The sequence below is a fragment of the Patiria miniata genome, unplaced genomic scaffold (genome assembly GCF_015706575.1).
Source record: "Patiria miniata isolate m_02_andy unplaced genomic scaffold, ASM1570657v1 HiC_scaffold_23, whole genome shotgun sequence".
Classification (NCBI taxonomy): domain Eukaryota; kingdom Metazoa; phylum Echinodermata; class Asteroidea; order Valvatida; family Asterinidae; genus Patiria; species Patiria miniata.
Genome location: NW_024037062.1, coordinates 5,326,839 through 5,350,821, shown reverse-complemented (window position 1 = coordinate 5,350,821; position 23,983 = coordinate 5,326,839). Strand labels below are relative to the sequence as shown.

The 23,983-nt window shown below is 40.2% G+C and overlaps 1 protein-coding gene across 2 annotated transcripts in view; it reads right to left on the bottom strand.

Annotated features, from left to right (window-relative positions):
* Nucleotides 1-1,545: 1,545 nt before the first annotated feature.
* The window catches only part of LOC119731231 (sushi, von Willebrand factor type A, EGF and pentraxin domain-containing protein 1-like), a 131,834-nt gene continuing 109,396 nt past the window's right edge, over nt 1,546-23,983 (bottom strand). For both annotated transcript variants that reach the window (XM_038204319.1, XM_038204320.1), the window contains 19 exons: nt 23,114-23,267; nt 16,742-17,271; nt 16,116-16,303; nt 12,741-12,885; nt 12,158-12,284; nt 11,618-11,751; nt 11,233-11,452; nt 10,167-10,357; nt 9,358-9,561; nt 8,834-9,067; nt 7,397-7,567; nt 6,901-7,107; nt 6,384-6,559; nt 5,686-5,824; nt 5,177-5,365; nt 4,830-5,000; nt 3,818-3,941; nt 2,667-2,773; nt 1,546-1,947 (listed from right to left, as the gene is read on the bottom strand). In XM_038204319.1, the coding sequence (XP_038060247.1) occupies nt 1,838-1,947; nt 2,667-2,773; nt 3,818-3,941; nt 4,830-5,000; nt 5,177-5,365; nt 5,686-5,824; nt 6,384-6,559; nt 6,901-7,107; nt 7,397-7,567; nt 8,834-9,067; nt 9,358-9,561; nt 10,167-10,357; nt 11,233-11,452; nt 11,618-11,751; nt 12,158-12,284; nt 12,741-12,885; nt 16,116-16,303; nt 16,742-17,271; nt 23,114-23,267 (3,521 nt within the window). In that variant the 3' untranslated portion in view covers nt 1,546-1,837. The remainder of the gene's footprint in view (nt 1,948-2,666; nt 2,774-3,817; nt 3,942-4,829; nt 5,001-5,176; nt 5,366-5,685; nt 5,825-6,383; nt 6,560-6,900; nt 7,108-7,396; nt 7,568-8,833; nt 9,068-9,357; nt 9,562-10,166; nt 10,358-11,232; nt 11,453-11,617; nt 11,752-12,157; nt 12,285-12,740; nt 12,886-16,115; nt 16,304-16,741; nt 17,272-23,113; nt 23,268-23,983) is intronic.

Below are 23,983 nucleotides of genomic sequence, written 5' to 3'. Positions count from 1 at the left end.
CCCAAAAAAACTTGGCCTCCGTAAAATCACAAAGTTGGGGGGGGGGGGGGGGGGGGAGGGGGGCCTGGTACATATTCCAATGGGGGCGCTGTTCAAATTCGTCAATCATGCACACTATCGCACAATAGTGTGCAAATACCTCCCTACCAATGCTGGCTAGACCTATGTGTCCACAGGTTTTCCTAATTCGTCCAGTTCACATTCAAATTCTTTTCCTGTGCTCTATTACAGCACTTTTGATTATCGCCATTATTGTTTCCTTTACCTCAGTTCTTATGTGATTGTCAAGTCTTGTACTTTTATCTGTTTTTTTTGTGACTGATGCTTGACTGCCACAATAACGGCCAAAACTTGCTTCCGTGAAAGAGACATCCATTAGAAGAGGGCAGAGCAGAAAGTAAACATCTAAGATGTTAAACAAAATAGTCCTTTTCTAAAAAGATAATTGACCATTGTTGCAAAAGATTTTTTAAAAATCATTTTAAAGAAACAAATAAAGATTATAAAATGTTAAAAAAAAAAGTAAAACTACCCTCAACCCAAATCCATTACATTCCTAATAAGTGACAATTGAGACATGGACAAAATAAAAAACGTGGTTTTGAATTGGCCATAACTCAATAAATATTTCTCCAATTTAGATGGATTTTTTCGGTGTTGAAAAGCTAATGAAATAAACTTGTCAAATGTCAATATTTGTGATGATTTTTTTTAAAAGATGTAAAAAAGAGGGTTGATTGCGGGGGGGGGGGGGGGGCACCCTGTATAACAAAAATCGCACAATCATGTATAAGGCAGTCTAGATCATAAGAATTACTAAAAGGTTGGATACAAATGTACTTGTACACAAAACTAATTGTATCTTATATCTAAAAAAATATTGAAACATACACAAGAACATTTTGAAGGCAAAAGTTTTTTTAAGGCAAAATTTTACAGTGAAAAGGCAGCTATTTTAGCAGTGGACTACAACTACATATTCAAATAAAAAGTATCTAATAAAAATTGAACATAATCTATCTTTGACGAATTGGCTGACACTGCAAGTCATTCTGAATACTACAAAATTTAATATGTGTACAACAGCAATCAATTTTACTGCAATAAATATGACATGTACTACTACTTGATCCTTTACAGAAATAATCTAGCAACAAACAAACAATTGGCTCTGGACCCTGTACACAAGTACTCCTTCAATGGTACAAACTGACAAGTAGCGCAGACACAGAATGACCATTAAGCAATTTCTTGCCTTGTGTACATCATAGAAAAGATCAACAGTGCGAAGTGTGTCCTTCATCACCTACTGTACTTGACTGTACTTGTCAGGTTTCTCAGTGCCATCTCTTATTTACAGTCGAGTCTCGTTATAACGAACTCGTTCGGACCTAGCCAAATTGTTTGTTATATCAGAATTTTGTATTAAGAGGAACATCAGTCCCATTCATTGTGCATATAAATGCACAGTCGGGACCAAGGCTTTATGTTTGTTATAACCAGAATTTTGTATTAACAGAGTTTGTACTAACCAGAGTCGACTGTAATCATAAAATATAATGAACATCCTCTTCAGATTTCCAGATATGTCTTAATTTGCATAATTATCTGCTTGTCCCAATGACAGCTATACTGCAATGATTTTATGTTGACTGTAAATATTCATTAGACTGGCAAAGACTATAAAATGTCTAACAGTGTTACAAAATCAAGCCAGAGCTACCTAAGTATAGATGGATAAAGCTTAGACATGCAGTACATGCGTTTTGCACTAAACGATACTTGAGCAATGTTGAATTTCCAGGAATATTGTCTGTCCAGTCTGCGGGAGATCCGATTACAGTTTGGTTTGGGTGAGTTTCAGTATTCCACTCAAGTCTTGCTCATCTGAGTAGGTGTGTGTGCCTCCTGGAAGGGCCTCACCAATAGGGCTAGAAGCTGGCTCATCTACATATAAATGAGAAACTTCTTTGAAATCTGAATAAGCTTACACCTTGGTTGAGTAGAAGTTATTCCTATCAACTGTTCATGATGTCTTAAAATCAAGTTGTATAATTCAGTTGTCCCAATTGCACGATGCATTTATCATAAAAACCAGACCTGATTGAATGGTGATGTGAACCCCCCATCACCTTTAGATATTATAGAGCCGAGCGTCCGGTAAAAAAACCCTGTCTACATTTCAGATGGTATGAAATTGGGCGCCCCTTCACTGCAACATCAAGCCTGCCCCCTCCCCACTTTGGATGACAACCCTGGCTATGCCGCTGCTTCCATGCATCCATATTGCATGTTGTGTGAGGTTTTTAATATATTTTTTTTCAGGTTTTTTCATTAAGAACGTTACTGTAAAGATCCCTATAAATTGTTTTGGCCCTCAATTTCAATGAATGTATGATAGCAATGGCGGACTTCCCCCCCCCCCCCAAAAAAAGTTCTGAAATGTTTCTCAAATTGCCTTAGAATGCAGGAGAAAGCATCACAGATTTCAACATTCTCCAGGGTCATGCCCCCGCATCCCCCTAGCACGCATTCACTCACCCCCCCCCCCCTTCCTGAAAGCTAGATCAGTCCCTGGATAGTATTACTTGTTGTTTGATTGTCTTTAATGTGATGATAGGAAATTAAACATTTTGTCATTAGCTGCTTTTGATAATAAGTAGTACCTTGCTTGATCTCAAGACTTGCTGAGCTTGTCTGGAATATGTCAGGGATGACATGAACTGGGGAAGTCTTGTCAACCATGGACAATTTCTTGGTCACTTTCTGCTTCCTATACAAAAAATGTACAAATTTTGTACTTGTGGTTATGTACAAAACAACATTTTTGAATGCATTTAGAATGCTTGGAGACAAGCAACTATTTAAATCTAGTGCGTGCGATTGTCACATGACAAAATAAGTCATAAAAAAGCCTGAGATAAATGTTTGAACCAGGTTAAACCTTCCTCCAGTTGTTTTCAGCAAGGAACAGAAGCAGTTCTTGTGAGTGGATGATTAAGTTTTTGTTAAATTCTAAATAAGAACTTTGGAATTGAATCTTTCAATTGCATTTTTTGGGGGGTCTGGAGGCATTTTCATGCCAAGGCCTAATGGGCAGCAAAAAAGAAGTTGTGCCAATAAACCAGTTTGGTATTCCAAAATAGTCTGGTACACAACAAGATTTGACGATTTATTTTTGGGATAAACGTGGCAGATAAATGCACACAAGGCTATTGGGGACATGGTAACTGAATCTGCATTCTGTGTAATTTTTCGTGCTATCGAAAAGAGATGGAAACTTTTGTTCCCACGAAAGATTGAAGACACCAGACACCTCATAACACTTCGCTGTCAAAACATTTTTGGAAAATGTTACTTCAGAACACGACAATCTCTTCAATTTTGCTGGTACCCCGTTATGCTTTTGCACGGATACAATGAAATGTTTATACCAAAAGAAAAATTGTCACATCTTGATGTGCACACAAGCAGTTGGAATACCGAACTGACTTATTGTGCAAGAAAATCATCAAAGCAGGGATGATCTGCTAACACTTGTGTACACATGGAGATCATTTACTGTTTGTCATATATTAAAGTAAATTGTGCCTTTGAAATTAAGCATGCTCTTTGTTGTGTTTATTGCTTATGGTCTCAGCAAAATGGACAGATTTATTAGTAGCAATGAGTGCAAACAGTGCTTTACATTTGGGCGTGGGTTTAGAACTGAGCCAGTTCACCATATACCCCACCATGCCATATCAAGTGAAGCCATTATTGGTAAAACTACTACACTTGTTTCAAGCAATGATGGTATCCTGCATATTTCACTCACTTCAGCTTACAGACAACCAGTCCAACAGTGGCAATGATCAGAATGAGCCCAACACAGGCCATGGAAATGGCAACCACTTTGAAATTCACTGTCTCAGTATCAGGATCCTTGCCAATCTGTGTCTCTGTGTAAGGAAATGCAAATGAAAATATACATACAGAATTATTCAAAGCAGTATACACCATCTGACAGTTTAGACTTCCAAAGGTTGCTGCATTCTGATACAAAAGGCTAGTATATAAATGAAATGAGTGGGGCACATCTAAAACAGAAGTTGCGTCCATTTACCAAAAATCCAATAGCTGTTGAGGCAGTGTTACCGTTCAGGTCAGTTCAATTTAGGAGAAAAATGAAAAAAAAATATGACAATTTAGACTAAGTGTTGAAGTCTTTAAAAAGTTATTAACACATTTTATAGAGTAAGCTTCTCAAGAGCGACCGGGTCAGAACTTGTGTACAAAACATCTACAATCAAGATAAAGTTTTGAATCAAACAAATTCAAATAAATCATTGATTGTATACTTAACAGTTACACAAGAAGGGGGGGGGGTATGAAACACAGTAACATGAACAGGCTATCACTACTCAATGCTACAACAAATCAACAGGTGAGTACTTTGCCAATAGTACACATCAAGCGCGATTGTAACCCTTTGGGTTCTGATGAGTACGAGTGTATAAGTATAGAACAGTAAAACTCTTCTGGAGTATGAGTCAAAATGTGTGTGACTACTTCTTTCCTTAGGCTGTACATTTTGACAAACAGAATATGACCTGGGTATGAGAATGAGCACAGAAACTAGTATTTGGGTATGAACAGTGGTGCAAGCTTGAGTACTTGAACACTCAGATTGTAATTGGTTACACTGAGTGAGTCTGAATGTGAGTAAGTGTTTATGCACAATTATGAGAACAGCACAGGCTAGCAGTCCAGTATAAGTGCAACAAGACTCCTAAGCATGGATAACCATTTCCAGGACTTCTAAGCCCTGACAACAAAGGAATGCATACCAAAGCACTGGCTGATGTTGGTAGCTCCAGGACCACTTGTCACCATTCCATGTGGACAGTCTGTGCAGACGTTCTTCTGTTCATCTTTGTAGGTGTTGACAGGGCATGGTTTGCAGACGTAGTCAAGCTGGAAGGCATCCCATTCCCAGATTAAACCTTGGCTGCACTGAACTGCAGAAATTCAAGCGAACAAAAGAGGAAAAGCACAAAACAAAAATGACGTACAATGCACTAATTATGCTAGTGAATAAATAGTGAACTAGTCCAAGCTTCAGAAACATTAAGTGCACTGTCCCAGACTAGTATCATATACAATGCACACAAGGCTGGTGAAATGTTGTACTCACCACACAGCCCCTCTTGTTCACTTTCCACACTCCCTTGTGGACAGACATCCCAACCATCTTCAGCAATAGTCTCAATGTCAGGCTGTGACACTTCACCATGGTACATGATGCCAAACTGCCCCTGCTGCATGAGTTCTGTCACTTCATCAAGGGTGGATCTGATATCCATTTCTGTTAATACTGAACTATCTACATAAGACATAGGGGAAGAAAAGGTCAAAAGGATTAATGGAAAACTATGAACAGAACCTGTCTGTGCTATTCACTGCCAATTATGTTGGACACTTCCCCACGAATAAATGATTGTTAATGTGTGGTGATACTATTCATCTATTAAAAACCAGCCCTTTTCACAAAACAGGGGGCAGCAAAATATTCTTGATTTTGAAATCTATTCAACTTTCCTAATTCATGTTTGATTTTAAATAAAACCAAAACCCAACTCTTTAAACTTGATCCAAAAATTTGAAGGGGAGCAATGTGCAAAGCAAGGCTGAATAGCCACTTACTGTCAGGAACACCACTATGGCCAACTGAAGTATGGTCAGCCATGGTGAACAAAATAGTCACTTTGACTGGGGATGGTGAGCTTCTCTTCCGCACGGTAGCCCTGGTGGTGCGGTGATCTTGTGTGTCACAATTGGAGACCTGGAACAAGGTTAGAAAAACAAGGCTTGCATAATAAAACGGAGGAAAGTTTCTCCTGAAGAAAAAGCAAAGCACACGATTCGAAACATCAAGTCAACTTTTGTAAAATCTTTCACTCATTAACTCTCCTACGTGTAAATCTCATGTTGGTGGCCACGCACATTTTGTTTATGGCCTGCTCTGTGAAAATGTGTGGTCCTTAGCTGGTAACTTTGTTGAAAAGGTCCTACATATATATAGTGCATGTGTTTCAGGGTAAGACATTTTGCCAGTAATTGCTTTTTTTCAACTTGGAAAAAATGGCTACTGTCTTTGAATATTCCATTTAGACCAATACAACAGCATCACACTCCTTCAATGGTCGGGATGTGGTCTTGGTATGGTAAAGAGAATTTAATCAGTTTCCAGAATCTTCTATTAATAAACACTTAACTAAACCCCTGTTCTGTCTGATGGCAGTGTGTAGAATGTGTCATTGGTATCCTATGCAGTGCAGGATGTCTGAGGATGAAGGACGATCCCAAGCACAAATGCCTGCTGGGTTAATGGATATACTCACGGTGATGTTAGCAGCACAGGTGTTTAGTGCCAGGCATCCTGAGGCCCCCTGCGTGGAATTGTGCAGGGTAGCAGAAGCCCCATCGTAGATGTCACGCTGATCACTCAGTGAGCCGCAGTGCAGATCAGGATATGTCACGGTGATGTTGGCAGCAATGGCAACGCGGGGAACCAATACTGCCATGTGATAAAAAGGAAAGTGACAAGTATGGATAGCAATGACAATAATGAGAGTGACTCTGTGCTGCAACAAGTGATCCTACAGACTCACTTGTGAGTCGTACAGGGTGTTGTGTTACCCGGCAACAAGAGAATGCAAATTAACTCTTAATGGCAATTTGGCCATTCTAATATTGTCTGATCAATTTAAAGACGCATAAAAAACCCGTAGATTATCAGGGAACATTTTTCAATTTTGTCATTATGTTTAAAACCGATTGTCTGATATTTCTGACTGGTGTTTGGGATGGATTTTGGAAAGTACTTGTCTACATGCGAAAAGACACAAAAAGACCTACAGCTGCAGCTTGGCAGTCGAACTGAGCGGCTGTTCTCAGGATTGTGGTCCCACAGGTAGTCAGTACTGGGACCACACCGGTACTCGGTCCGTGGTGGTGTACTGAAAACATAGCTGTCCCGACACCAGATACGACACGAAATTTCCCCATCGTCCGTTTCATTGCAATCAATGAAGCCACGCAGCGGACTCCGCAGAACTGGACAGGCTAAGGATGAAAATTCTTCAGTTATATGTGGTTTGCCAGAAATTGATGACAATTTCGAAATTGGTTTGTGGGGTAAATTATAAAAAGATAATGAAAAATAGATCCCTACTTGTGATTAGTTACAAGTAAAGTTTGAGGTCTTGTTTCATTTTTAAAATTAAGTTTCCTGATTTGTTAACGACTAAGTAAAACCAGGAAATGCCAGAAGTGCTGAAGTTTGTGAACACAATATCCATTCATGACATGTTTTTCACCAGAGTGGATTACAAACATACTACTCATGACTTACTGGGGCATCTGTCTGTGTTACACTCCTCTGACTGGTAGAATGCCCCCGGACATTGTGCCCCTCCATTCTGGGGCTCCGGGTTGTCACATGACCTAAATCGGAGCTGACTGCCAGTCCCGCATGTCTTTGAACATGGGGACCAAGACATCCATACACTCCACTGACCGTCAACTGTGAAATTAACAAAAATCCTCTCATGGTTTACTACTTTAAACATTGCGAAGATATATACTATAGTGCTGAAAACAGTCCCCACCTAGTGAACTCGCATTGCACTGTGGAAATGAACAAATTAAACTGGGAAATTATTTTCATTATCTTCATCTTTTTACTTAACTTCCTCCTTTTAATGCAACACCATCATTTTCATAGGCAATTTTGTCATTTAAACAATTTTTTATTCTGGTTACTTTCAAAGTCTTAAAAGCTCTTCTAAGCAGTGAAACTTTTTTGTCTTTATGTGGGCTGACAACTGGTTACTGCCCATTGTTGGATGTTGGGTGTTTCTGGGTGGTTCCTATAAACATTACACCCAAGGATAAGCGTGATTCATGTAAATATCCTGGATATATTTACGATCGAGTTTTATTAAGGGAATAAATGTGTGCTTCGAAGGTTTTTATCACTCTGTTTAAGACCACTTAGAGTCTGGGTGCTGATAATTACCCGAGCCGGAGGCGAGGGTAATTATCAGCACCATTCATAAATACCTTTTCGGTAAGAAAAAATCATATAATTCGTTCAAAACATTCCGATTTTGTTCAACAAATTCACTTTATGCTTTTTGAAACATCCCTCTTGCAAAATAATGGAGTGTTCAGCTGGCGAGTAAGATGTAAACAACCCTTTTATGGAGATTGACGCGCGCGTATCATGTTCTGCGCAATGTCGCGCAGAACGCACCTGGCGCGTTGCGTTTTGAATTTAGAACTTTAAAATTCTGACTCCCTGGTAGTGTTGCGCATGCCTACTTGAGGATTGTGAACGTTCAACCAATGAAACGATAAGAGGCACTGGATTTTTAGGAGTCCACATTTTATTGTGACACTGGAAAAGTGTTTAAGACCAGCTAGCCATGTCTTTATCATCCGTTTAAGACCGGCCACGTGACGGGCTCTCGACCAATAGGAATATGTAAACTGTCTTAGGTACTTATGAATCAATCTTTAGCATCAGAGAAGCAAGTCATGTGGTTCACATAAGCAGCACATAGTGGCAAGACTGTAGAAAGATTGTATAGAAATAGACACTTCATAACAGATGGTCCTTGAGATGTACATTATTTGTGAAGTTCTAAAAAGTCCTGGAGTGGAATGTTACATATGCAGGTCTATTTTCTTGCACTGCACATATTCACAAGCTTTTATAGTTTTGATACTCTCAATACAACGTATTGACAGTGCTCTATACTTGGGACGTGGCCCAAGGAGGACTTACCAATCTGGTTTGCGCACACCCTGCCGGTGTATCCCACAGGGCACTGGCACCTGAATCCAAACAAGTCACTCTGACACATGCCATTATTAAGGCAGGGGTTCAGCAGGCATAAATCAAGCATGGTCTGGCACCTGTCTCCTAGCCTACCCTCAGTACAATGGCAGAAGAAGGTATCAAGCCGGTCCTCACACAACCCGCCATGCTCACAAGGGGTGCTGGAACATTCATCATAATCTTGAGTGACAGAAAAACGAGGACATTTTGTTAGAGTTGACATAATTTAAAGTAAGCAAAAGCTAAATCAGCTGAAAACAGTCATGTGCAAAATACAATTGCATTTGACCCTTATGATCAACAAGCGAGGACAGCAACAATGGAAGTGAATTCAATGTTTGCAAAAATTATTCAATGTAAAAAAGCTCCCACAAAACAATATCTTAAGGATAAATGTTCCAACAAATCAATATCCTCAAAATGTGTTAAACTTTCTCCCACTTTTGTGGAGGGAAATGGTTTCTACCTACCATCGCACATTGATGGCGCCCTCAATGTGTGTGTGATTCCAGCCCCAGGAAGTGCCATGATTTGCCCCCATGCAAACACATTGCCAGGTGTGATCGGTACGCAGTAGGCAGCAACATCTGTCACCTCCACCTCACTTAGGGCCTCCTGCCATATGTTCAGGCCACTCAGCTCCAACTGACAATCACCAGGACCAGTCTCAGAGTCTGAAAACAACATTTGTAGTTGGTCAAATTCTGATACATGTTCAAATCTTGATGCAAACAAAAGTCATCAGGAACTACTAGACTTGCAACACAATTTACTTGCAGCACACCTTCGTTCCTACATAGGTATCCTAGAATCCCAAGTTAAAAAGTTTTGCTGTGGTGTGCACCAAATAAGCATAAATACAAAATTGAAAATTTTAAAGTGTTGGCGTTGAGGTTTGTTCTGATTCTACAAGTATACAATATGGTGGAGTTTGAATGAAGCCGAAGAAACTAGAAACAAGATTTCAAATAAATCAGTACAAAAAAAGACTCATATTCAACATTGAAAACAATAATTGCTAACTTCATCATGCACACCTTTATTTCATATCATAAATAAATAGACACTACAAAATGTCCACAACTCAAGTGTGTTGGACTTTGCAAAATGTTCGGTGCAACTACTAGTCGTGACTTCACAACTTTACATTAGTGATCACTTTCCTTGCAATTTTCAAGCAGCCCAAAAGGATTTTACATATCTCATCTGTAATATATCATCTGCTCAAGATTGTCCTTGCAGTACAGTTTTGTTTTCCATAACTCAATAGAAATCTCACCCGAAGGGCCAATGGTTAATGACAAGCCACTTGGAAAACTTCCTGTGGGGGTTGAGACAGTGCCCTCTGCTGCCAATGACTGGTCAATGTACAGCTTCCACTCTAGATTAGTCTGGTGTTTCAAGACCAGCATGATGTTGTGCCAACGTCCCTCGCAGAAATCTCTCCGGCTCCCCACACCAACATTATGGCTTGAATAAAAACATAGGGAGGAATTGCAATGTTCTTTACATCAATGGCATTGATGAAATGTCTATCTGCAGGAATGGAAGAGGACATATCATGGCTTACTCAGACGAGACAAGTGAAGGCTGGGGAAAAGGGGTGCAAAGGAGCCTTTGTGTTACTGAATTGTTGCTGAATGTTGAAGAATTTCATGAACCTGAAATATACAGCTGGTATCAATCTTAATTTGAGCAATGATGGGTGTTAAAACCATCATAACTAGACAGTAACATCATCCATTAATCAACACCTAACGCAAGGTACAACTTTTGTGAAATGCATCATAATATGTGTAACTTATGCAATAAAATGTGATGTACGTTTCATTATATGCCATTACACTGCTCCATTCATTTTGTTTGTTCAACATTGAAAAAAATTATTATAATGCACCTGATCAGTTTCCCATTGTGGTTTATTTGAAAATGAATAAAAGAGCAGCGAATCCTCTTGAATGATCCTCATGGCCCGTTTGCTATTTCCCGGGTTCCCAACATGGCTACTGTTGCTAGCATCGTGAATTAAGGTGTTATCCTTGGCTACATGGCATATACGGGTCTATGGCTTCTGAATAGTGATCCTTGAACAAACTCATTGACAAAATGGGGAACCGCCAACATATACGGCTGGATAGCTCACATGGTAGAGCACTGGAAAGGCAATCTCGAGGTTGCAGGTTCAAACCCCACTCCAGTCAATTTCTTTTCTCAACTTTGTAGTTCTTTTTCTTTAATTAGCTAAAACACAAAGCCTTTACAAAAAGGTATGTCACGCTTTAGCGAGAGAATGAAGTTACAGGAGAATTTGTTTTTGAAATGTCAGACTACCCATTGTAACTCACCCAAGAAGCGACAGCAGCAGGCTGCATGGATTTCTGATCTCAAGGACATTGGTCGTTGCAGTGGATAACTTTGCCATGATGATGTCATCCGTGCAGGCCGATGATCTAAACCACAGGGTAAGGGACAGTTCAGACAGTCCAGCAGAAGTCACGCCGGTGACTTGGATGATGTCTGATGCAGTGTTGTTGGAGAATACCAGGTCAAAATCCGTTGATAATTCTATCAATAGTAAGAAAGAAAAAGAGCCATAATACTTGGTAAGTTAATCAAGACGTTTTTCTCATTTCACTTTGAAGAAATAATTTTGAAGAAATGCTATTCAAAGCCTTTAATGGTCATTGCTAATTCCCATTATAACTGTACATTTAAGTGAATGAATATTACCATTTTCGCAATGAACGCCAACGTATCCTGGTAGGCAAGCACACTGGTAAGCACTGAGGTCATCTATGCACAATGCATGATGTTCACATGGCTGACTCATGCATTCATCAACGTTCACATCACATAGTTCCCCACTGTTGAACAAAAACACACACATTTGCATAATTATTTGGATTTATTTTTGTGTCAAAAAATGTATCACTTGTTTAAGATTCCTATCTAATTCCATTTCAGTTTATTCAACCAGTAATATAGTCTGTCTTATGGGGATCCTGCCATGATCTTCAATCACATCAAGGTGGGACGTGTTTAAAAAATAACATTTTAGATTTTCATTTTATGTCACTACATCACATCGCATCAACTGTACTGATATATAAATGCAAGGGTCACATGGTCGTACAAATGCTGCCAATTAATTTATAAAACTCAGTTGCTATGGATACAGTACTTTTCAGAACAATGCCGCTGTGGGTAGTCCAGGTAAAATAATAAAAATCGGCCAAACAAGAGACAGTGGCTGATGTGTTCTAAGCTCACCTGTATCCATCTACACAGGTACAAAAGAAACTGTTGCCTTCGGTTATGCAGGAAGCTCCGTTACTGCAAGGGGCACTGGTGCACGGGTCACTTCTCACTTCCACATCACACAGGGGACCAGTGAAACCTGTAGACAAAGCAGACAGTTCAATAAAAATCAGAACTACATGGCTATGCAATGCAATGTCTAATATTTGTCTTTGTGCCAAGGAATAAGCCTTACACAACACAAGTCTTCACTTTGACCAACGGCCAATTTCATTGAGCTACAAAACAAAGATGTCTAAACTAAGATGAGGCGCATGCAGAGCTGTGGATGGCATGAAAAAGAGCCAAAAATGGTACTTAAGAACAACCCTTAGTCTGTAGGTGACTGTAAAAGGCCTTTAATGGACTCTGTCTCGAAGTCAACAGTGAAAAAAGAGAAAGGGACCAAACACTTCAGTGCCTTTGACGTTGTCCTAAGCTTCCAGCACCTACAGAAAGATGCTACTGGTTTGTGCACATTCAGCTGTAATTGGGTTGTGAGTGCACTGCAGGCACATGATACTCAACATTAGCTGGTTGCTAAACTGGAACCTACCAGTCACACAATCACAGGAGAAAGCGGCAACTTCATCAAGGCAGATGGCTCCGTTTTGACATGGGTTGGATAAACACTCGTTGATTTCCTCCTCACAATAGCGCCCTCTATAGCCATAGACGCAAGCGCAATCAAAAGCGGCAACCTAGTGAGTAAATCATTCAAATGTTCATATTGACTTCTTTTTATATACTTGTAGACATAAAATGGACAAGAAAATGTAATAATGGTGCATGTAAACCCCGCCATTTTCACCAATTTACAACCGGAATTTACTGTAAATGTTTACATGATCTTCAAGGTTACAGATTCAGCTTGAGAATACTGTTTGTTTAATTAAGATTGCTTTTGTAAATCCAGAGATATGCTGAATAACCGCAAAACCAAAAAAAAACACCATTCTGTGCCACTTTTAGGAAGCGAGTGCTTCAAAGATCAGACATTCTTTTGATAAGATTATCCCTATGTGTGTAAGACAAAGATTCCATTCACACAACAATATAGGGTTTTGTTCTTATGATGAAACAATTTAATAGTACAGACAGGTTCACTTCTTTAAAACTTCAATGAAAGAGTTCAATTAAATATAAATAAATATTGCACACTCTGCTTAAAAATGTTAAAATCACTAACAGTAAAGTGATTTGGTTTTAGACTAGGACTATACTGATGTTAACTGCTTCACAGAAAGTGGCACAAAATGGGTTTCTTGGCTTTGCCATTATTCAAACATATCTTTGGATTTACAAAAGCAATCTCAATGAAACAAACGATATTCTCAAGCTAAATCTATTACCTTGAAGATGGTGTAAACATCCACAGAATATTTTGATTGTAAATTAGCAAAAATGGAGGGGATTACATGCACCATTGTTTTCAGGACGCCCTGTAAAAGAAAGCTCATTATTTGGGCTTTCATATCCTAGATTTTGAAAGTGCTACAGGCAAAACTTCATTCAAAAATTGCTCCTGCCATTTGGGTTTCATTTCTTGTTACTCACTCACCCTGTATATTATGTACAAGCTGATTTACCCGATCATAGATCGGGTATATAGGGCGTAGTGTTGGGGATGAAAATGTGGGCTGTTAAATGTAAATGGGGGATCATTGAGGAGACATGCAGTTATAGAAAAACAATTTTTGTGGTGTGATCTGAGGCAATTTCTGACCACTGAAACCAATTTGAGCAAAAGATCATCTTTTAAACATCATTTTCGAGCTTGGGGTAATTGAATCAGCTACACGGTATTCTGAGCAATAGAATCATTATAGTAGGCTACAATTTTTATTCGGGGAAGAAAAAGTGGGGGGGGGGGTCCCCCTGTTCCCCACCGATTTACGCACATGATAATTATGTACCCTGATAACTGTCTGTAAATGTTCCCGTTGGTCTGTTAAATTGGCATTTTGTGAGGCAGTCGCATTGCCGGGAGAACGTAGTGAAAAGGTTACCGTAGTACACAGGCGAAGGCTGATTGTACAGTTTTGACACTAAATCATAATGTAATCAAACGTGAAGTTGTCATTTGCAATGGAAATGTTGAGTGTTACCATAAAATTACAAACGGTGTGAATGATGGAGGAAGGTCATAATTAAGTTTCAGTATTGGACTCTTCAACAAACGTAAACTTGAACTTCTTACAATTTGCGAGACCGTCTGCGAGGAAAAAGTCGATTCAACTTTTATTCAAGTTGGTCAACCATCTATATAAGAGCAAGTTTTACTCGGCCTCCGAGAAATAATCGCTCCTGAAAGGTTCCGAGACCGCGGTCTCCCGCGACGCAAAAATGGCTCCACGTCCATAGAAAAACACGGAGAATTTCTTCCGCCAAATCAAGCACTTCAGGTCGTCCTAATTTTTCCGTACGGACCGGCGATCCGTTTTGTCGATTTTTTTGTGACTGCGTTCAAGATCGCAAAGCAATGCATTGACCCTTCGTTGATCCAAAACAGGCCCCCGAAATTATAACGCGACACTGACTGTGACGTGCAGCGAACTCACAATGCTCAGCCTTGGTGGAAGCATGGAGCTGTAAACACATTATGGAAGCAACAGCACTCTATCACGCGACGTCACATGCTTGTGCTTCAAATAGCGAGCACCGTAGACTCAACCTCGTTTCCAGGGTGTGGAGCAGGCTGCAGTACGCGTTGCCAGTGACGGTTTTACGCATAGCCGGGAAGTATCACGCAGTGTAGACTTTCGATTGGTCAGACCGCGCTAGGCATACTTATGTGTAGTCCTTCTGAGTATTCGTTGCACTCGGCGCAGGGGCGGCAGGCGAAGCATATGAAAGAATAGGGACACTTGGTGGCCACGCACCATGGACAAAAAATATTTTACCAAGGTCACCCCATACTAACATTTGGTGAACACTTTTGCAGAACGGCCGAGTAGAACACGTAAACGAAACCCCTACGTTGACCTCGCTGACCTTGCACAGTCTAGACATGCAGAAAAGCCAGCACGGGGGGCGGCCAGGCAGTCAACGTGAAAGCGCACACGACGGCAAACTCCTGTGCAAAATGCAGTCACGAAAAATCGACGAAACGGATCGCCGGTCCGTACGGGAAAATCAGGACGACCCGAAGCGTCCGACCCGGCGGAAGACACCCTCCGCATTTTTCCACGGACGTGGAGCGATTTTGGCGCCGCGGGAGCCCGCGGTCTCAGATCTTTTCAGGAGCAAACATCGTCTCGGGGGCGAGTAAACTTCTCTCTTATATATATAGATGATTGGAATTCATAATTAAGGGAATTATAGTGTGGCAGGACACTTTTAAACATCTGATTTCAAACCGGGTATGGGCCTGGTTGGCGATAATGTGATTGCAAGGGTCATTATCGGCGACCAGGCCCCTACCTGGTTTCAACCAGACGTTCCCAAATACCTTTTTGGTCAAAAACTTTTTAAAAAGTAGAAAAACTTACAAATTTCTGACACTGTTTTGTACAAGAATTCTATGTTATATTGCTATCCATGTTGGGGGCCAATTACTATGAACGGATTGTGTGATTGCTGTCCCCCCTCCCCATCAAAAAAAAAGAAAAGAAAAACCCCAAAAAATTACACCCTAATTCTTTTTAAACATTAAATTCCCTTATTTTCTTTCCTACATTTTCAGGCACACTCTTACGAACAAACGAAACAGAATCTTCACGTGTCATCCTATGAGTCCTCAACACAGATTTACGACACAGATTTACGCCATTGACACAACTACAACGTGGCTAATTTCAGGAAAATAGTAAAAAATGAATGATCCCTTGTATTGACTTCCTCATCAGGAGGTAGTCTAAATCAGCCAATACCCAAGGACCACCAGTGTCACACTTTTGTATATAATCAACTAACACCCAAGCAGCCCCACCTTATCCATGCAAGTGCCTCCATGCTGACACTGAACATTGACACATTCATTGATGTCTTCTTCACAGTTGGTACCATTGTAGCCTGGTGAGCATTGACAGATATAGGCATTGAGCTGATCCTGACACTCACTGCTGTGTAGGCAGGGAGCTGAGTCACACTCATCTATATCCTCATCACAAAGCTGACCTGAAAATCAAAATTACCAAGCACCAGTTGTCAAGTTTAGGAAAAGGGTAAGTTGTCAACAAAATACAACAGTGGCTACAATATCTACCAATAAATAAATAATCGGAGTATCGGAGCATGGTGGAATATTAGTGACCAAATTGTAATGAGCTGCTCAGCAAAACATGATTTTCTCACAAAAATTACATTCTAAGATTGGAACCACTCCCAAGTAATTTACATAATAAGGTCTTTAGCCTGATTACCAGTTTTTATGCAAATATACAAGCCAATATTTCTTGCTCGGCAACGAAATATGCAAATGTTTTGTCTGCTTTAGTTAGCTTACACTGTTAGTTTGTAGAACCCTAGCCATGAAATTGGCCCAACTTTAAATAAAATGAAAAAAAGCTATTTGCTCAGCATTAAAAAAGCTATGAGGAATTGTGTAGAAGTTACCTGTCCAACCCGGTAGACAAAAGCACTGAAAGCCATTAACTTCATCCACACATAGCCCGTTGTGACATGAAACAGCCGCACAATCATCTATGTCTTGCTCACAGGTAACCCCAGTGTACCCGGCAACACACATGCACCTGTACCCAGCCACCAAGTCCAGGCACGTCCCATGATTCTCACACGGTCCGCTGACACATTCATCAACTTCCTCCTCGCAGTTGGGGCCAGTATATCCTTCATTGCAGACACATGTGTAGCTGTTAACACCATCTACGCAGGAAAGTGCATTTATGCATGGATAGGAAGAGCATTCATTAAAGTTGTCCTCACAGTCATGACCAACAAATCCTGGTGAGCACATGCACTTATAGGCAGCCGGTGGGTCATTCTGGCATACCCCTTGGTGGTGGCATGGGCTGCTGTGGCAATAATTGACCACTTCCTCACAGTGGGCACCAGTGAAACCATCCGGACAGACACAGGTAAAGTCATTGATGCTGTCCATACAAGTGCCATTGTTATGGCAAGCACTGTAAAGATAAGGAAAAGATTTTAGGCAATATTTCTTGTAGTTTTACTTTATAAAAAATGCTCATAAGTCAATATCAGGTCAAAGCATCAAAGGTCGAAAAGCAGGATCAGAGATCAGACAGTCTGTTGGCTTCAACAACTCCAAGTTAGTTCCCAAAGGAAAAAAATTAGAGCATGAATAAAATGTGTCCCATGATTTAAACAAGAAATTTCCCGGTGAAAATCCCAAGCTTTCCTATTTTCCATGAGTCCCTATTTTTCTGCACCACTTCCCCTAAAATCTTGTTGTACTTATTAAACTGTGAATGAGGGCATGGTGCAAAGAGGCATGGCTTATTATATTCATAATCACACAAGCCATAAACAAACCCATAGTGTCTTCTTCACATAGGCACTAAACATATAGTGGCACACACTATGAAAATGTACACGGTTAAAAATGCAGTTTGACGGTTAAAAATGGAAACCACACATTTTAACCGTGCCGGCACACGATTGAAACACGGTTAAATAATGGGACCAAAAAGTACACGGTTAAAACAGGTGTCTTTTCGGGACTTGGCTTCCAGAGTTGCTCATTAACTCTGCGGTCAGTTTCGCGGATTTAATCCCTCACATCCAGTCTTGCTTCTCGGTTAAAATGGGGTTGTTTTCGGGCGCTTTGCCTTTGCGGTTTTTAATCCCGCACGGTCAGGCTAAGTGCTTTGTGTAAGGTGATAATCCTGTAATAAATAGGTGGCTAATGGCTCATCAAGTAATGGTGCATAACGGTTTGTGATTGACAAGTTTGTTGCCTTAGTCGGCTGCAAGTAATGTGGCGCAAGCTAGCAACAGGCACATTGATTCCCGCATTCATTTCCGATATAAACGGCTCGTCCCCCTCCAATCGAGGTCGGACGCAGAGTATAGATTGGCGGCAGCCGTCAGCGCGCTGCTGTAGTCGTCCGTACGACGGAACAGTTTTATTACTATTAGGCCCACCCTATTTATTTAAGCCGCTACCCTAAACATTGTTTCGGCAAGTTAAAAAAAATAATACTAATAAATGAACGAATAAATTAAAAAAATTATGTTGTCTTTTCTGTCTTCACAAAACATGTGTCAAAAATGGTGGTATTAATTTGTTCGCCTACTTACTAACTTGTTTTCAGCCTATAAACTCCGTTATTTTCGGTTCGCTTTGCATTAGGCCTAACGGTACGAGTTCGCAATTCGATGTCGCGGTGACGATAAGAACACGTGCGATGACCGTGTTCCCGCCGCACCGCCGGGCCAAGGAAGGCATGATGAAAATGCGGTAACCAGTCTATGCACGCTATGCCAGCCGCGCGGTGTATTACAGGTACGGCGGACTGAAATGCCAAGAAAACACGGAATTGTTTGCAAGTTAATTCACGGAACTTGATCAGTCTTGTCTTTGTATGTATTCTCCGTGTTCGTGAATTTATTTCGAGGTCGTACTGGTTGTATATTTGTCATGACAGTGTTGGCCAGTTTCCCGTACTTGACTTGCGGGGTGTATCATGGTGTGCACGACCTGATATTTCCATTATTTTTTTAAGAATTATCGAACGTAAATACTTTAAGGTAAGCTTTAATCACTTTTTGTGGCCATTTTTTGTATAGCTTTCGTAGTTCAAAAATAACACGATGTCTTAAAAATATATTGAAATTTTGTGTTGTTTATTTCTCATTTTAGGTCAAAAAGGCAAAATTTCAATATTATGCTTTGGCGATGGGTCCATTTATCATTTTTGCACATAAAATTTTATTTTTTCAAACAAGGACCTTTTTTCTTATATCTTGTTTGGGAGGTGGTTGCGACATCAAGCGTCAAGTTTCGTGAAATTTGACGCATCGGTTCTCATTTTAGGTCAAAAAAGCAAAATTTCAATATTATGCTTTGGCGAGCCCTCATTTATTATTTTTGCACACAAAATTTTATTTTGCAAACAAGGACCTTTTTCTTAATATATCTTGTTTGGGAGGTGGTTAAGACATCTAGCGTCAAGTTTCGTGACATTTGACGCATCGGTTCTCATTTTAGGTCCAAAAAGCAAAATTTGAATATTATGCTTTGGCGATGGGTCCAATGCCCTTATTTATCATTTTTGCACATAAAATTTTATTTTTTCAAACAAGGACATTTTTCTTAATATATGTTGTTTGGGAGGTGGTTGCGACCTAGCGTCAAGTTTCGTGACATTTGACGCATCGGTTCTCATTTTAGGTCAAAAAAGCAAAATTTCAATATTGTGCTTTGGCGATGTGTCCAATGCCCTCATTTATCATTTTTGCACATAAAATTTTATTTTTTCAAACAAGGACCCTTTTCTTAATATATGTTGTTTGGCAGGTGGTTACGACATCAAGCGTCAAGTTTCGTGACATTTGACGCATCGGTTCTCATTTTAGGTCCAAAAAGCAAAATTTCAATATTATGCTTTGGCGATGGGTCCAATGCCCTCATTTATCATTTTTGCACATAAAATTTTATTTTTTTCAAACAAGGACCTTTTTCTTAATATATCTTGTTTGGGAGGTGGTTAAGACATCTAGCGTCAAGTTTCGTGACATTTGACGCATCGGTTCTCATTTTAGGTCAAAAAAGCAAAATTTCAATATTATGCTTTGGCGATGGGTCCAATGCCCTTATTTATCATTTTTGCACATAAAATTTTATTTTTTCAAACAAGGACATTTTTCTTAATATATGTTGTTTGGGAGGTGGTTGCGACATCTAGCATCAAGTTTCGTGACATTTGACGCATCGGTTCTCATTTTAGGTCCAAAAAGCAAAATTTCAATATTATGCTTTGGCGATGGGTCCAATGCCCTCATTTATCATTTTTGCACATAAAATTTTATTTTTTCAAACAAGGACCTTTTTCTTAATATATCTTGTTTGGGAGGTGGTTGCGACATCTAGCGTCAAGTTTCGTGACATTTGACGCATCGGTTCTCATTTTAGGTCCAAAAAGCAAAATTTCAATATTATGCTTTGGCGATGGGTCCAATGCCCTTATTTATCATTTTTGCACATAAAATTTTATTTTTTCAAACAAGGACATTTTTCTTAATATATGTTGTTTGGGAGGTGGTTGCGACATCTAGCGTCAAGTTTCGTGACATTTGACGCATCGGTTCTCATTTTAGGTCCAAAAAGCAAAATTTCAATATTATGCTTTGGCGATGGGTCCAATGCCCTCATTTATCATTTTTGCACATAAAATTTTATTTTTTCAAACAAGGATCTTTTTCTTAATATATGTTGTTTGGGAGGTGGTTACGACATCAAGCGTCAAGTTTCGTGACATTTGACGCATCGGTTCTCATTTTAGGTCCAAAAAGCAAAATTTCAATATTATGCTTTGGTGATGTGTCCAATGCCCTCATTTATCATTTTTGCACATAACATTTTATTTTTTTAAACAAGGACCTTTTTCTTAATATATGTTGTTTGGGAGGTGGTTGCGACATCTAGCGTCAAGTTTCGTGACATTTGACGCATCGGTTCTCATTTTAGGTCCAAAAAGCAAGATAGGTCCAAAAGCGGAGATACACGAGAGCCGAAGTAGCATGATCGGAACGATATACAGTGTAGTTCCAGAACGACCAAAATAATGCCCACAAGTTTTCCATCTGTGATCCTGAGTGGATAAGTAGAGAGACTTCAAACAATGTGCGTACTCCTGTCACAAAATCGTAAACACTGCGACTATTGAGTCGTCGGTCGGCATGACATTTTATTTTATTTTTTTTCTCGGGAGCCAATACATGTACGTTTAATTGGTCCACAATCTATGTATTTTGAGATGAGTTTGGAGACAGGTTTTATCGTAAGACGTTCGGAAGTTCATCAACCACGGAGCAAGGGACAATTTTCAACCACTGTCGTGCCGACGTTCTCTAGACTACGCTTGCGCTTTTCCATGGTTCGTCAGGTTGGACTCTTGCGGCGATATCAATTAAAAAAATCGTCGTCAACTTAGGCCAAAAAAAGTCTCCGGTTCTGGTATGGAGCTTGCCCAAAAAGTGGTACGGCGACGGGGCTTTTTTTTTGTTTTTACCTGATTTTTTTGCTTCAAATGTCGGCTGATGACTGCAAATGGTGCCCGACTGCAAACTCACTGCAAATATATGGAGTCCAGAGAGGCCACATAAAGCTTATTCTCGATCATAACCCTACCTAAAAACACGTTAGAATTGTGCAGCAGCAGGATTTCAGTCAAACCAGTGAGTTTGGCGGTTTTGAGACATTTTTTTTCATTAAAAAAAAAAATTTTGATTTTGCCGACGCGCATGGCCGGCCACGGCAACGCGCATACCAGAAACCGGAGACTTTTTGGGGGGGGGGGGGGCCTTATGGATTTTCACAAAGAATTCCTTGAATGTCATTTTAAGATTCCACTGAAAGAAATCTCCTGTTTTTGTTTTTTTGGAAAATGTTCGCATTCTCCGATGTGTAGAGCAAATATTGCCGTCTTACGTGCACGAGAGCCGTATACGTACGCCGCAGTGAAGTCCTAACCACGTGGCCATTGTAGAATGATATAGCATAACGAATTTTTCTATTGGCTAATGCGATGTCAACAAAGACTTGCTTTCAGCAACCTGAAAGCGTTTAGTTTTAAAAAATGATCGTTAGGACACTTTGTTTCCATGATTTCTGCCACAATTTCAAACAACAATTTCATCAAAAATCGGTTTCCATGATGCATGACGTCAAGTCTGTACGGCCGTGTAACTCGCGGTCAACCAATAGAATTGCTTGTATAGGCACGGACATTTTCGTGGGAATTTCCCCTGTCACGCAATACCGCGCTGCTGTACAGCTAGCTAGCTCAGAACTTCGCTCGTAACCCCCGCCCTGCATGGCGCACGCACAGGAACATGAGACGTACACACGACCAGACTTTTTGGACTGCATTGACGAAGTTTTGAAGTACATGCAAACTATAACACGATGTTTTCTTTTGGATAATAAGACAGAAAACAAATTCACTTGCTGATCATGACTATAAATCATTTTGGCGGTCGGCGATTTTGACCAATTTCGATCGAAAGTCGATATAGTAATAGTTTTGTTCTCTAATAAACCCATACAATTGTGTGGGGTCGCATTTATCGCTTTCAAAAATGGGGTCGGTCGGGTGACCCGAACCAAAGGTGTTTTTTGTTTTGTTGGCCTAAAGATCGCCATTATGCCAGTGCGGCCCATTGGCGCAACAATTCGTGTCTGTTTAGAAAAAAAACATGCCATTCATAAATTACAACTAAGCCTTTCTAAGATAATCAGGCCATCTACTTACCCCTGGACGCGCGGTTTGGTAGCGGTCTCATACCCTTCAAATTATGTGGACCATCAACACAGTCGTTGTTCAAGACCAACAATTGCAACAAAAGACCGTTTAGCACGTAGCGAACACGCAGACTTTACCAGGTGATTGACACAATAACAATTGACACGCTTTAATTGGATATAATAAAGGCGTCAAGAAGTCTTACCTAACGGTACGTTGCGGTTTACAGAGCATGGTTTTACACACGGTTAAAATGAGTGACCCTTTGTTTGGCCAGAGCGCGGGCGGCGAGAGGATTAGTACTGCATAACAATGAAGCGGTATGGGTGTGAGTGATCGGTGGAAACACGGTTAAAATGGGGTTAAGGATTAAGACTCAATGCACACGGTTAAATTGTGGTTGAAACGCGGTGGTTTGCTTTTTAACCGTCAAACTGCATTTTTAACCGTGTACATTTTCATAGTGACAGGTGTTCAACAGTCTGAGTACATGTAATTGTTGTCTTTATCAGAAGTGAGGAGGGAACTAGTCCATTACCTTGGTGTACAATCATCAATGTTCAATTCACACAGTGGTCCCATGAATCCAGCTAAGCAGAAACACATGAAGCTGTTATCAAGGTCCACGCAGAAGCCACCATGTTGGCACGGCCTAGAAATACAATCATCAATGTTGGTCTCACAGTCTGGACCTACATTTGATGAAGAATTGACAGGGAAAAACAAACATATCAAAATTAAAAGTGAAGCCAGTTAATGACCCTTTTACTGAGTGGGGCTCTTTGCAGTTAACCATCAAAAATGTCCACGCTGCCTGCACGGCAGACCTCTAGTCTTGCCTTTCAATTGACAAGACACTTGCAGATGCATGCATTCTTTCATATCGTTCTTAGCACAGGATGGTGCCTTTCTACTAGCAACTAATGATCCACTGCCTTCAGGGTTACTTGAGCAGAAATTTGTTAACTATAATATCACAAACCATGAGCATATATCATGGCCTCGACATTACATTGTTGCACAGTCATTATGACACCATTGGACTCTAGGTGGCACTGTTCATAATTGACACTTTTGTGCATGTATTCATAATGTACATATCTGCACTTTTGACATTACTGAACAACTGTTTGTGTGTTCTTTCCATTTTTTTTGTTTTTCAGTATTTTGTTGCTGGACCCAAAGGGCCAACCTACTGCCTTCTGAAGGACTGAATTAATGACCCATATGACTGACTGACTCCCCGACTGACTGCCTGACTGCCTGACTGCCTGAGTCACTGGGTATAAATAATGTCCTAAATTGAAGCTTTGGGATTCAGTGCAACTACGTAGGCATAGTTTTGTGTTTTTAGCAACTACTGTTACTTTCTAGTCATCATATTTAAAGGAGAAAGTCATTATCAAGG